Raw genomic sequence first — 12,325 nt, forward strand, 5'->3', positions numbered from 1 at the left:
ACATAAGTAGGGTTGAGCAATAAATGTATGCAATCCGCTCTTACTCACATAAGCAATAGAACATTTCGTACGTGAAAATAAAGAAAAAAGGCCCTCTTTTGTTTTTCGTTTATTTTGGGAATACTTGCCAAAATTATCCCTGACCCCCGTACTTTTCCACAATTTATACCAAACTAGCTCTTTTGAAAAATCTTAGCAAGAAAAATGTAGATTAATATTTTGTTATTGAAGTTAATATTCTTGGTTGTTGTGATATGTTCCCAAAAAAACACAAGTTCCAATTAAAAATTTATTCTATAGTTAAAAAAACAACAACATCTAAATGCATAAAATCTTTAATAAATGTTAAAGAAAACATTTATTAAAACTTTATTATCAGTACTAAAACGTTATTTGTAAAGTTGTCAATCATTTAAAGTGTCAGTACATTTTTTGGTGCGACTGTCCAGCTTCAACTACTGTACTATAAATGTAATTAAAATTACTTTAAATGTATTCATGTGTATTTTTTTGTTGTTGCCATTTTTGTCATTATTATCATATGTGATTTACAGCCCTGTAATTTCAAAGTGTTTTATACCTATCATAGATAAGTGTTTCAAGATGACGTGTGTTGTGAATTGGCCTTATCAGGGTCAGAATCACTTTATTAATCCTTTGCGGGAAATTATTTTCTTACAGTGCAACCAGAACAGAGAAAAATAAGATTGTATATAAGTTAACTGAATTGACTTGACATGTCATCTGGTTTGAGCATTGAAATTTTATATATATATATAGTAAATATTTTTTCCTAAGGTGGTCAGAATTATGCTTTTATATTCAACTGCACGAGTGAACTGTGGCAGTAATTTTTATGAATTACTTTAACTTTGCCCTATTTGATGTTATTTTGGCAAAATACATTTTTTTTAACGTTTTGCTTGATATTTACAAAAAAAGAAGAAATTGATAAGTAAAAATCAATTTAGTAAGTAAAAATCCTTTTGGGCATGTGAACTAATTATATATAGGTAATTCTACATGGGCGACAGTGGCGTTGGATGTAGGAGTTTGCCCTGAAATCGAAGGATTGACGGTTCAAGCCCCGACTTTCAGTGTCGTTGTGTCCTTGGGCAAGGCACTTCACCTGCATTGTCTACTGATGGTGGTCAGAGGGCCCGGTGGCGCCAGTGTACGGCAGCCTCGCTTCTGTCAGTAAGCCCCAGGGCAGCTGTGGCTACAATGTAGCTTGCCACCATCAGTGTGTGTGTGTGTGTGTGTGTGAATGGGTGAATGAATGTAGTGTAAAGTGCTTTGGTCAAGTCTCCTGACTTGAAAAAAGGCGCTATATAAGTACATACCATTTACCATTTTACATTATTATTTATCTATTAATTAATAACCTACCATCTGCTTGTTGGTGGTGAATTCACTTTGTTCCCACAATTTTGGGAAACAAAATCCAGTGAATTGATTACAACAGTTTATATATTACATTATACTCCATACATGTGTTTTATTGAACAGCAGAACATCACATATTCGTTACCCAGCTTATTGTTAACCTTTGAAGATTTAAGAGTAGTGAATGCAGTTGTTTTTGTTTGCATCAGTGTGCATTAAAACATGTAGGAACAAAGGATGTTTCATAGCAGCCTCAGTTCAAAGCTTCATCCCACTTTAAGACCTGCAGAGAAAATTATCTGGAGCCGCCACTGATTGGAAGCCAAAACAAAGGTTGGATCAAACCCCCAATTTCCTCTGGAATTTAGGAATCAGTAAAGGTGCAGCAGCAAGAAGGAATATGGTGGCGCTGAGCCATTGAGAGGTTAAAACAACATCCGTCCATCCTCTTCTGCTTATCCGGGGTCAGGTCGCGGGGGTAGCAGCTTCAGTAGGGAGGCCCAGACGTCTCTTTCCCCAGCCACTTGGGCCAGGCCTGGGTCTCCCCCTGGGCCTCCTCCCAGTGGGACGTGCCTGTAACACCTCACCAGGGAGGCATCCTAACAAGATGCCTGAGCCACCTCAACTGGCTCCTCTCGACATGGAGGAGCAGCGGCTCTAGTCCTCCCCGGTTGACAAAGCTCCTCCCTCCATCTCTAAGGGGGAGCCCAGACACGCTATGGGAAAAAACTAATTTCGGCCGTTTATATCCATGATCTCGTTCTTTTGGTTAATGACCCAAAGATGAGGGTAGGAACGTAGATCGACCGGTAAATCGAGAGCTTTGCCTTTTGGCTCAGCTCTCTCTTCACCACGATGGACGGATACAGCACCAACTTCACATGAGACGCCGCACCAATCCGTGTGTCGATCTCCCGCTCCATCTTCCCCTCATTCATGAACAATTGAAACACCAACGAAAGAAGCCAGTGAAACAAGGCCAATACCAGAGTGAGAAGCTTTTCTTTCCATAAGAATCGCCCCTTGATCTTAAAGCTATAGTGCGCAGTTAGATTAGCGGTTCCAAATTACGCCAAGAAAGGAGAAGCTTAATCCTGAAGACTGACAATATCACCACAAATTGAACCTATCAAACCTAAGGGCACACTCTGTTCTAAGCCCTTAAATGGTAGCAACAGACTTTAAACCAGGAGTCAAGGCAACAAAGTCACCTCTGTTTTAATGTTCATTTGAAAATTTAAGACATTACGTTCCATCCGTGATTTGGTGTCACTGAGATACTCCAGAAGGGAAAGAAAGAAGGAGCATCAGATCGCTTGGCGGGTAAAATAGATTCAACAGTCATCAGCATATAGGTTGAGTGAAATCCAGAGATGGGTGGTAACTAGTTACATTTACCAAGTTAAATTTAGCTGAAAAACTTTTTGAGAAGAATACACTTTTGGAATAGTTTTCTTCAACCAAAACTTTTACCGTATTTTCACGACCGTAAGGCGCACCGTACTAAAAGGCGCATTCTCAGTTATGTGTCCCATTTCTGTATTTAACACACACATAAGGCGCACCGGACTATAGGGCGCGTTTTTATATACATGTCATCTACTACATTTAAATACCTCTACTGCGTATTTAAAAATAGAGCGTGAGCAAAACTGAGTATGACTGTGCTTTATTCATGTATTTATTACAAAGTATTAATCAAACCCATCAAAGTCATCATCCTCTGTTTCTGAATTAAACAGCTGCGCTAAATCAGACATGCCAATTTCCCCTTCTTCGCTGTCAGAGTCACTTTCCGTGCCGCGCGGCTCCTCGGAAATGATGCCGGCTTTTGCAAAAGCGTTCATTTGTTTCACCTTTTTTTTCACATCAGCTGTGAGATGGGCACGCATGGAGTCACAGATAAACAGCAATAGTGATGCGTGGAAAAAAACCACCTGGTCTCCTTACTTACACCTCCCTCAGCCACTCTTTCATCATCTCCTCATCCATCCAGCCTTTTTCATTTGCCTTAATGACGACTCCAGCTGGAAAAGTCTCTTTAGGCAAAGTCCTTCTCTTAAAAATCACCATAGGCGGCAGTTTCTGTCCATTTGCGTGGCAGCCAAGCACAACAGTAAACGAAGCCTTTTCATAACCCGTTGTGTGTATCGCTACAGTGCTGGTCCCCTTCTTCTCCACCATGTGATTCACCAGGATGTAATAGTGAGCGACACCTCGTCCATTTTGGTGATGTGGCTTGGCTGGATGACTTTGTCAGCGATGTGTTTGCTGCAGTAGGAGTGGAAGCTCGCCAGCTTTTCATTAAAATCCGCCGGACGTTGCTGAGCTACTGTAGTCCTGGTGCGGATGGATAAATTGCACTCTTTGCCATTTTCAGGGTTGTTATGACGACAATGTTCTGCATGAAGCACATACCTGTTCTTTTATACACAATCCACACCCACACTTCCCCCTTTAAAGTTCTCATGGCGGTCTCAACAACGTCCGCAGTAACAACACACATAGGACGCACCCCAATATAGGGCGCACCGCACATTTTGAGGGGGAAAAAAAAGAAGTTTATATGCGCCTTATAGTCGTGAAAATACGGTACTTTTATTTAAGTAATATCCTAATATAGTACCGCTACTCTTCCTTAAATGTATAGTGGAGGACGTTATTTTTCCAGGTGGATCATCAAATCATGGTGGAAAAATTGCAAATCTTCTTTTGGAGCGATGCAAACAGCAACTTTTAAACAGAGGGTGCACGAGGAGAAATGGGCGTTCCCTCTCGGGAGTGGGTACAGCGTTTTGCATGTGCACTTTTTTTAAAGTGGAGAGGGCAGGTCTTTTCAAAAATTCACGAAAATCTTCCACTTTACCTTTAAGTAAAATGTTTGGCTACTCCATCCATCCATTATAACTTCACTGAATAAAGAACAAGTTGGTTCTCTTTGTAAAAACTGCTCCAGATAAAGGTGGTTAATGTTTATGTCAAAAGGAGTTTCCTGTTTTTTTGTACACAAACTTACTGAAACTACTGACATTTGGAGGTCACGCTAATATAGGGTGAAGAGAAAATGTTATGTTTGGAGAAGTGTTACTTTTGCCTGGAAATATTTTGCAATCGCAATGGTTGTTTTACGGTAGGTACCTCATGATCTTTAAAACAGCAGAATTTGCACATAACTATGAATTTTGTTCCGTATTTATTGCATAATTTCATAAAATCAGATGTTACTCATGACCTGAGGAGCCTTTCTACCAAACATTTTACTTTCACTTGAGGTGTTTCTTGGACGACTCCTTTTTGCTCCTACATTTGAGTACATTGTTTTTCATTATGAAATCCCATCTGAAAAACAGTTTTCAGTGACACAAAGTACGGGGAGAAAAATGGCCCGAGAGTAGAGCGTTGAAGTTCAATCCTATAGAAGAAAAGCAGTCCCATTGGAATCTGCATTTATTTTGTACATCGAATTTTAAACACTGAATTTTTAGCACATTGAATTCCTTACAATAATTTTTTCTTTTAGCATCGAATTTTAAACATTGAATCTTTTTAAACATTGAATTCCTTACACTGAATATTTTCTGTTGAAAATTCACCTGCAAAAAATGGAGCTGCAAAAAAATTCACCTGCAAAAGATAATTAAAGCAATCTACACTTGATTCAGCCGAGCAGCCTATAGCCGGTGAAATTAGCTCACTTGGTCAGAAAAATAAAGCTTTTCTGTTGGCCACCTATTGTGGATCAAACCAAGAGTCTTGGCAGTTAGGGGTGCTGCACTAGCTGTGATTGGCTCACTTATTTCACCCTGTCTGATTAGATGAAAAACTGTAATGGCTGTCTATTAGTAGCTACCAGACGTTTTGTAATCATATTTATTTAATAAGAAAAACTCCTCATTCAGCTTCATTCAACAAAGCAATGCCCAACTGTTGTGTCATCATGTGACCAAATGAGCTAATTTCATTGGCTAGAAGCTGCTGGACTGTATTGAGTGTAGATTGCTTTGGCTTCAGTTCACCAAAAGGTCGACACATTTCCAACTAATTTTTTGCAGGGGAAATTTTTACAAGATTAAAATTCAGTGCAAAGAATTCAAAGTGTAAAAACTTCAGTGTTTAAAATTCGGTGTACAAAAAAAGGTAGATAACAATGAGACTGCATTTCTTCACACTTATGCCTATCAGATAGGTACAACCTGATGCGCCTTTCGTTGAAAATCTGAATATCATGAATTCGTCTCGTCACGACAAACTTCAACTATTTATAGTGGAATGGCAGAAACATACCACCAACATGGCGGCTTTGGCCTTCTAGAAATTGAATTTATTCATGTTTCAAACTAAGCGAAGAGAATCTTTTTAGGAGGGAGTGACTAACGCCTAATCGGGTTCATATCTGGACTTTGAATAGGCCGTTCTAACAAATCTTATAAAGTAAACCCAGGTGTCCCAAGTCCATCTGCAGCTTTCTGGGGTTAATTTTCCACCATTACCCTTTCCCATTTCTGCTAAAAGAAAACAGCCCCCACAGCATAATACTGCCAACACCATATTTTACAGTTTACAGGGACGTTATACAATGTAAGCAACTAGTTCATATTGGTTCTTATTCGATCCTCACATCATCCTCCACACTGTTTTTTTTCTCCTCCATAAAGATCAGATGTGTGAAGCCCACAGCTAAGAGCTTCTCATCATATCGGTGAATCCTTCATTTCGGCCTTTATGGAATGTAGAAGCCATTATGTATAAGCTCTATAAAAGAAGGGAAATGATGTGTGTATGGGTGTGTGTTTCACCGGAAACGGCAAATCGGTTTGACAGCATGGCGGGGAAACGCTGTCAACTAACAGCTGGCTGTTGTATCATTTTTTGTTTTGTTTTGTAAGCAGCAAGAGTGGGAATAAATCAGCCTTTAAACAGCAAGAACGGCGTCTAGACATTTCCTGTTCACACCATCTAACCCCGGCAAAGCGCGCAACCATAAGATTCCGGTTTAAAAACACTCCAGTGGCTTTAAGCGTCGGCTTAGCCCCTACATGGAATAAAGGTCAGATTTCAAATTCAAACCCACATTTGAGCTTTTGTTGTTTATTTGTGCTTTTTAATTAATTCACACTCTAAAATAGTTTGTTTTGAACATAAAACATGAATACCTTAGAATTTGCACTTAAAAAAAAAAGTAAATCAAATTTAAATGAAAATCATTGCAGATTATTTAACATTTATATTTTATACATCACTGAATTCATCCGTCTCCAGTCTGGTGAAGTTTGAAAAAAAAAAAGAGCACGAAACATTTTTTTTCATAAAAGTCATTTTTATTATTTAAATACACAAGATATCTAGACCAACAGGTCACCAAAGTAAAGCTGGTGTCATGAATAAATAGATGATTTACAAGAAATCAAACTTCAGAAAAAAACGATCAGCCTAAAAGTTGCTTTCATTCCGACATAATGCAGCCGTTTAAATCAAAAGACAAAGAAATAATTCGTTACATTATTCCACCTCCTCTAAACGTCACTAATCAGATAAAGAATACACAAAAAAAAAAAAAATGGACATGTTTGGAGCAGAGTTCAGTGATCTTTCCAAGGATCGTTACGTCCTCCACATGTTCAACCTCTACAGTCAAACACTTTGGATGAAAGAAAAAGTGGTTTTGTTCGCACTAATGGGTAACGCTCATGACTTAGCAAGGTTTGACTTTATGTGGATATTTGAGGTAAGGAGCAGAACCAGAGCGAGCAGACCGTGATTCTGAGGGTGTGTTAAAGGGGCAGAGGCTAAAGAAACCTTCTTAAACCTTCTTCCGCTCAGCATTAATAGTTTCTGCAGGCAAACATAAACCCAGCAGATCTTAATCACCACACGCATTCAGTCCTACCCCCATGTCTTCAGAAACCGATTTTATTAAGCATTCCTATCATTAAAAGATCTGAAATAAGTGTGAGGCGGGGTGTTAAAGTGGTGAACCGAATGCAGTGCCAGGCTGACATTCTGCCGCCGAGTGCTTTTTTCTGTTTCCTAAACACGGCCCATGAGGGGGGCTGAAACATATACTAAATGATCAGAAAAAAATCATTTTCTGGCTCAAAACTTTCCAACAGAAACTATAAAATGGATGCAAAGGTTTACAGATCGTTAAAATACTGGTTTATGTTCCTTAAAAATATAGATATTCTTAATTTTCTTCTAACTTTAAACTCTTTAGTTATTAACGACTCATTGACAGGAAACGGCAAACTAGCTGATCTCATGCACACGCTAACCCGAAGCACAAAACACCCTGCCTGTGTTTGCTGACGGAGTTAAACTACAACCAGCAGAGGAGGTCAAGGCTTAAACATTTAGGCTGAACTGAAGCGCCAACATTTGTTTTGTTTTTTGTTTCCTCCTCAAATGAAGCTAAACATATTTATTCTTAACCTGGATTTTTCTGCTTTTACATCATTTATACCAAAAATATCTCTGCAATAATAAAATGATTCTTTTCTTTATACAATCTCTGCACATTGTGTTATACATGTGGATGAAAAGTCAAGACAAGCTGAAAAACACTGATCTTTGTCCTGAAACTAGAAAAAGTACGAGCCAGGAAAAGTGAGGCACCCTCTGCTACCCTCTGATTGGTCAGTTTTGGTGGTCTGATCTAAGCCCCGCCCATCACTCCATCTCAGCTCAGTGGAAATTTGGAAAAGCTTTAAAATAGGATGCATAGTCCATGAGTTATGATGGAAAAGGATGCATAGATATGAGATGTTGACCATCGGTCGCTCTGAAACAAAAGATTTTTTTCAAACCAGTGAACACATCTCATCTTAAAGCGCTACCAAATAACACCAAAGACACCGCTCTTCGGTGCGGAAGTTCTTACTGTGGTGAGGTGTTTAAAAATGAACAGGCAGAAATGGTTTGATTCATTCAGGCTGCGAGAAAGAGAATGTTTTTCAGGGGATAACAGGAAGGCTACATGTAAAACAGCAAGGATTCAACTGGATTTGGAAATGTGCTGCTAACTATGCTAACGGGGCCCTTTGCTAATATAAGATCCAGAATAAACCTAAAAACATCAGCTTTGTCTTTGTCGTATTATGTGTTACGCTGATTGCTCTTTTGCGTCTTCCTTTATTAAAGTCGGTAACAGCTTTTTAAATGTCAGGAATTCAACGCTATGAATCGTCAAGGAGGTCTGAAATAGTTTCAACTGTGAAAATGAAATCTAGATATTCTCAGATCAGTTTCTTCTTTGCTGACATTAAGCTCTTATTAAAAAGCTGTTGGAAAGGCATTTCAGACAAACTGGAAAATCTGCTTCGCGTCCTTCAGATCTCGGCTCCCTGGGAGTTTCAGGACGGCTGTCGGGCTGGGAGTGTTTCGCCCTGAACGAGGCGAAACTGGAGCTTTTCCAACAAGAAATCCGCTGCCGCTTTAAGCTACGTTTTACAACCTTCATTTCAAAGTAAAAAAATAAATAAAAATACAATCATATGAGGAATGCTGCTGAAGATGTGGTCCAGCTCAGAATAACAAAAGCTGATAATGTGGCGTTTGAGGCTCAGCTTTTGGTTGGAAACTCTCCCAGCATCCAATCCCGCCTGGTTGCGGCTTTAGTTTGTAAATGTTTGACAGATATTCTTCTGTTTACAAAAAAAATGTATAAACTTTATTTACAATCTGAGCTTCATGTCGGATGAAAAACCGAAATAAAAACCGCAGCCGAATTGGATCTGGTTAAATGTGGATTCTTCTTCCAGGTTGGTGTTGGATTCGCTCCGTCTCTACTGTAGGAACATGAGCAGCAACATTAAACAAGCTTCCTGGCAGAGAAACGAAACACTTCTAAGACAGAAAAACAAACCATCACAACGCCTAAGATGTGGAGATGGAGCGTTTCCAAACGAAGCGGCTGACTTGATTCTCCCAGCGTTTCTTCGCAGCACCTGACTCGTTTCCCTGCTGTTGTTTTCACTGAGTTAAGCCCATGTTTTTTAGTTTGAATAATTACATCCAGATGAGACTGTGGTGACATTCGCAGAGGCTCTCCTTACGAGCGGAGAGCCGGGAAGGCAGAATAGAGAATGACGCTTCGGTTCTTAGGTTTTTAGTGTTTGGCGTCGGGTAGATGTAGCAGCTTTGGAGAGCGCGCCGAAGGGAACCTATTTCCCGCTAAAAAATAGATCATCTGTTCAGCGGCCATCTTCTTTAGTGTGCGGAGGTCTTACGATCACTGCAGAGAGTGTGTGATGTAGAACACCAGCTCCATATCCATGGCGGTCTGCGGCACGCTGGCGCCACCTCCATGGATGACAGGGATCAGAGCGCCGTCCATCTCGTTCATGTAGCGCTGAGGGAGGAGCCTGCCTCCGGATCCGGCCTGGTACTCCAACTAAGCATGGAGGGAAAAAAAATAAAAAATGAATGAGCCAGGAAAAAACATCACAACAAACGTTCTAATAAATTACAGGGATTTTATGCAGCGCGAAACGGCACTGCATGAAATCTGATTACTAAGAGTCTGAAAAGTGTGGCTTGCATTTAGACTCTGTTCAACTTTCAAGCTCATTAGTTGAACTGGTTAGCAGAAAATCCATTTTTTTTGTTTTTTTGTTTTTATTATCAAGTAAAAAACAATAAAAAACATAAATCAATCAAACAGAAACCTTCAAATTACAAAAGGAACCTGTAAAGAAGAAACATACTGCACAACAAATACAACAAGAAAAGAAGAAATCAACCTGCTATATAGAAACCAACAAAAGACAACAGTGTTCGGCAACTCCAACTGTTCTAAGAGCCACATTGGACCAAAAAAAACAAAAAACAAATCTGGATCAAGTCTGGAGCTGCAAAAAATATAAAAGTCTTATATAAGCCTGGTATGGAAACACTGCTCTAAGTGTATTATCCCACTATAAAAACTACATGGTGTTAAATATATACCGTATTTTCACGAGCATAAGGCGCACCGTACTAAAAGGCGCAGTCTCAGTTATGTGTGCCATTACTGTATTTAACACACACATAAGGCGCACCGGACTATAGGGCGCGTTTTTTATATACCGGTACACATCCTCTACTACGTTTAAATACCTCTACTGCGTATTTAAAAATAGAGCGGGAGCAAAACTGAGTATGTTTGTGCTTTATTCATGTATTTATTACAAAGTATTAATCAAACCTGGGAGCTGGCCGTGAGACGGACACATCGCTGATGACAGAGCGCTGTGATCACTCCTATGAAACAGTTTATTGACGCATAAATTAACTTAAAATGCAGAAATCTGCCGGCAGAATATGTTCGCTTTTATTATCCTGGTGCCTGCAGTTTGGATTATTTAGATGAAAAACACCTACCAGCTGCCGCGGTGAACCGGGAGGAGGCGACCCGGCCAGAGGCTGCTGTTGAAGGGATTCCTACTGACAGCGCAGCGCTGGTATGTGAGGGTCTGAGCAGCTCAGACAGAAATAATATTGGAAGGCAGGATGATAATCTCGATGAACTGACTGCAATGATTAAGTTTTCAGGTGGACTTTCTCACTTAAAAACTTATTAAAACTACTTTATTCCCACTGATCACAGCAAATATAGCTGCAAGGCAAAGAAAGGATAGAGTAGCTCCGCCCAACGCGCGTCAGAGCCACTCCTGCACCGCGCAGCCAGAGCAGCAAAGCTGCTTCAGCCGCGCGTCAAAACTGACTGGTACAAGCAGCAGAAATGAAGCAGCAGACGCGATTTTGCTGCTTTTGCTGCGTCCGGTGTGAACGTAGCATTATTTTGAAGGGCCGGTTCACACCGATGTCGAGCGGTTGAAGTTCCTTTGTCAGACCTCCCGGAATAACAGCAAGCACAGCGTTCGTTTGATTCCCCATGCTTTTCAGCTGTTCGGCTGTGTCCGCAGTAACAACACACATAGGGCGCGCCGCACATTTTGAGGGAAAAAAAGACATTTATATGCGCCTTATAGTCTCGAAAATATGGTAATAAACGAGGGGTAACCGATTAAAAATCAGCAGGGTCCGAATAAAGAAAATCATCAACCAGTAAAGGTCCGGAGACATTTTTAATTATAATCTGTTACTTTAAACAGAATTTAACACTGAAAAAATGAGGTTTTTTTATGCATCCATGTTATACATAGACTTAAAAAAAAAAAAAAATCTAATTTAAAATCTAAAGAGAACAACAATCATTCCATTTTTTTATATAAATCTTATTCACATATTTGAACCGAATTGATTGTTTTGTTTTCTTTCTTTTTTCTGTCTTAATGTTCGCAGTGGGCTTTATGCTGCCCTGCAAGGCTTTAAACCTGGTTTGAATGGAGACAAAGCCATTCTAAAGCACATACAGTGGGGCAAAAAAGTATTCAGTCAGCCACCAATAGTGCAAGATCTCCCACTCAAAAAGATGAGAGAGGCCGGTAATTTTCATCATAGATATACCTCAACTATGAGAGACAAAATGAGAAAAAAAAATCAGAAAATCACATTGTCTGATTTTTAAAGAATTTATTTACAAAATATGGTGGAAAATAAGTATTTGGTCAGTTACAAACAAGCAAGATTCCTGGCTCTCACAGACCTGTAACTTCTTCTGTAAGAGGCTCCTCTGTCCTCCACTCATTACCTTCATTAATGGCACCTGTTTGAACCCGTTATCAGTATAAAAGACACCTGTCCACAACCTCAAACAGTCACACTCTAAACTCCTCCATGGCCAAAACTAGAGAGCTGTCAAAGGACACCCGAAACAAAATTATAGACCTGCACCAGGCTGGGAAGTCTGAATCTGCAATAGGTAAACAGCTTGGTGTGAAGAAATCAGCTGTGGGATCAATTATTAGAAAATGGAAAACATACAAGACCACTGATAATCTTCCTCGATCTGGGGCTCCACGCAAGATCTCACCCCGTGGGGTCAAAATGATCACAAGAA

General features: G+C 39.8%; 1 protein-coding gene across 1 annotated transcript in view; it reads right to left on the reverse strand.

Moving 5' to 3' along the window:
- Nucleotides 1-9,351: 9,351 nt before the first annotated feature.
- Nucleotides 9,352-12,325, reverse strand: part of zfyve16 (zinc finger, FYVE domain containing 16) — a 48,378-nt gene continuing 45,404 nt past the window's right edge. Inside the window, exon 18 of the mRNA XM_038293839.1 lies at nucleotides 9,352-9,775. Coding sequence (XP_038149767.1) covers nucleotides 9,614-9,775 — 162 coding nt within the window. The 3' untranslated portion in view covers nucleotides 9,352-9,613. The remainder of the gene's footprint in view (nucleotides 9,776-12,325) is intronic.

The sequence above is a fragment of the Cyprinodon tularosa genome, unplaced genomic scaffold, assembly GCF_016077235.1.
Source record: "Cyprinodon tularosa strain WSP-4 unplaced genomic scaffold, ASM1607723v1 ctg1090, whole genome shotgun sequence".
Lineage (NCBI taxonomy): Eukaryota > Metazoa > Chordata > Actinopteri > Cyprinodontiformes > Cyprinodontidae > Cyprinodon > Cyprinodon tularosa.